Below are 3,091 nucleotides of genomic sequence, written 5' to 3'. Positions count from 1 at the left end.
AAGGGTAGGATATACATTTGTAAATATCTCATAATACACATAATGAACGGTTATTATAAAGGTGAAATATTATAAAGGGTAGGGAATTAAAACTGTAAATATCTATAATACACATATGAACAGTATATATAGCGCTGAATATTATAAAGGGTAGGGAATTAAAACTGTAAATATCTATAATACACACACAAACAGGTACATATAGGTTTGAATATTCAAAAAGAGTATTCCCAAATTAGTCAAAGAAAAATTAAACTTTAGTTTTTTTACAGCTATTAAATACCATGTTCGTTAATTAACATACAGTTAAATCATATATTTTACCATATAAAAAAAATTTCAATTTCTACCCCTCAAATATGACATTTCAATTTACCCTCGAATTCTGGAGAGAGAAATGAACAAAAATATTTATTTCGCGTAATACAGTATTTCTAAAAAAATTCCACCGGTTTTTATGATGCCCGGCCGGGCAAAATGTAGGGCGACTAATAGTTTTGCATCGTCAAATTAACTGATTGGTTGGAATCAATTATAAAAAAAGGGTTATACACGGTATTTCATTTCGTAATATGCCTCGACACGTTGAATTGAATTGGCCCTTTTGAAAACCCAGTCTGTTTCGTGAAATATTTTGCAATTTCTTTTTCTGTTTTTCTTTAAATCTTCAGCTGTAAACCCTTTATAAAAGAGAGAGAGAGAGAGAGAGAGAGAGAGAGAGAGAGAGAGAGAGAGAGAGAGAGAGAGAGGGGTGGGGGAAAGGAGAAGGTATTATTCAAATCTATATTATTATTTCTACTACTATGAGAGAGAGAGAGAGAGAGAGAGAGAGAAGAGAGAGAGATAAAGAAGTATTATTCAAATCTATTATATTTCTACTACCTATGAGAGAGAGAGAGAGAAGAGAGAGAGAGAGAGAGAGAGAGCGATTGACTTGAAGTTCAGTAAAGCTCGATTTTATTCCAGTAACATAATTGTTCTTATAATCTATAGCTTACGATAGAGAGAGAGAGAGAGAGAGAGAGAGAGAGAGAGAGAGAGAGAGAGAGAGAGAGAGAGAGGGGCCACTGTATCACCAACACTTAACAAAACCCCCATAGCTTAACTGCATATCAACAAAGAAAATATATTAGACGTGTATATATATATACATATAGATATAGATATGGAAAATCTATTCTATAAATGCAATTGATTTAAAGCAATGATTAAAAAGCTAACATTCAATTTACTTGTCATGAACACCAACGCTTGATTACCCTCTGAAAAAAAAAATATTGGGAATATCAAATAGATTTTATATTTTATTGGAACAATTATGACTGAGGATATTTTAGAGGTTATCGTTGGCTATAAATTAATTTAGTGCGTGGAGTGATATAGCAATTAAATATATATCTATATTTTTGACCAGTATGATTGTTATCAATGTCCAAATTGACTAGGATTTATTAGATGATAATATTTAATGAATTTCATCAACTTTATGCATCATGATAATTCTAAATAGGTCCAGTTTTGATATATATTGGGTTGCTGAACACTCTCTCTCTCTCTCTCTCTCTCTCTCTCTCTCTCTCTCACCCACATTACAAGCTTAAAATTCAAGAGTAAATATCTCTCTCTCTCTCTCTCTCTCTCTCTCTCTCTCTCTCTCTCTCTCTCTCTCTCTCTCTCACCCACCTTACAAGCTTAAAATTCAAGAGTAAATATCTCTCTCTCTCTCTCACTCTCTCTCTCATCTCTCTCCTGTCTCTCTCTCTCTCTCTCTCTCTCTCTCTCTCTCTCTCTCTCTCACCTTACAAGCTTAAAATTCAAGAGTAAATATCTCTCTCTCTCTCTCTCTCTCTCTCTCTCTCTCTCTCTCTCTCTCTCTCTCTCTCTCTCTCTCTCTCTTCCTCCTTCGTCCCACCTGGCAAGCTTAAAATTCAGGAGTAAATTCCCCGAATTCGTCGTGTAAATGGAACCATTTGTCTTTCCAAATAGGCTTCTCTAACTTCGTCAGGAAACTGTTTCTCCTCAACCTAAAAAAAACAGTAAAAATAGAAAGGATAAAAAAAAGACGATCTCCTCAGGAAAAAGAAGAAGATTAGGATAGAATGCTCGCTAGAGGACGAATGCAATCAGTCCGCGTCTTAGAGAGGGAATGGAAGGTGTTCTTGAAGAAGGCGCTGAAGAAGGTGATTTTTTTCCCCTTACCGAAGGGCGTGGCTGATTTTAAATGGGGTGGCCTGTTTACACAATGACGAATATTTTTTTTACTGTTCATTATTAATATTATTATAAGGGCATGCGTTAACTCGCCTGAAGAAGGCACTGAAGGTTGGGGAAACATTACGAATTTACTGAGCGTGGTGGCGGGGGGGATTTTGATTGGTCTATCTGTTCAAGTCAGCAATATAACAACTTACTATCAATATTCAGGACACTCATCAAAGCTCCTAAAGACATTCCAGGAAATCAATTCCAGGAAGCCAATTCCAGGAAGCCAATTCCAGGAAGCCAATTCCAGGATGCTGATTCCAGGATGCTGATTCCAGGATGCCGATTCCAGGAAGCCGATTCCAGGAAGCCAATTCCAGGAAGCCAATTCCAGGATGCCGATTCCAGGATGCCGATAACAGGATGCCGATTTCAGGAAGACATTCCAGGATGCCAATTCCAGGAAGATAATTCCAGGAAGACATTCCAGGAAGCCAATTCCAAGAAGACATTCTAGGATGCCAATTTCAGGAAACCAATTCCAGGAAGCCAATTTCCAGGATGCCAATTTCAGGAACACATTTCAAGATGCCGATTCCAGGAAGCTAATGCCAAGAAGCCACTTCCAGGAAGCTAATTCCAGGATGCCAATTCCAGGAAGACATTCCAGGATGCCGATTCCAGGAAGGCAATTCCAGGAAGACATTCCAGGATGTCGATTCCAGGAAGATATTCCAGGAAGCCAATTACTAGGAAGACATTCCAGGATGCCAATTCTAGGGAGATAATTCCAGGAAACTAATGCCGGAAATACATTGTAGTAAGACAATTCCAGGAATTCATTCCAGGAAGATATTCCAGGATGCCGATTCCAGGAAGATAGTCCAGG

General features: G+C 37.5%; 1 protein-coding gene across 1 annotated transcript in view; it reads right to left on the bottom strand.

Moving 5' to 3' along the window:
* Positions 1–2,785: 2,785 nt before the first annotated feature.
* Positions 2,786–3,091, bottom strand: part of LOC135199933 (DBH-like monooxygenase protein 1 homolog) — a 19,246-nt gene continuing 18,940 nt past the window's right edge. The window contains exon 9 of the mRNA XM_064228052.1: positions 2,786–2,978. Coding sequence (XP_064084122.1) covers positions 2,786–2,978 — 193 coding nt within the window. The remainder of the gene's footprint in view (positions 2,979–3,091) is intronic.

The sequence above is a fragment of the Macrobrachium nipponense genome, chromosome 26, assembly GCF_015104395.2.
Source record: "Macrobrachium nipponense isolate FS-2020 chromosome 26, ASM1510439v2, whole genome shotgun sequence".
Lineage (NCBI taxonomy): Eukaryota > Metazoa > Arthropoda > Malacostraca > Decapoda > Palaemonidae > Macrobrachium > Macrobrachium nipponense.
This window is presented reverse-complemented; position numbering and strand designations above follow the sequence as displayed.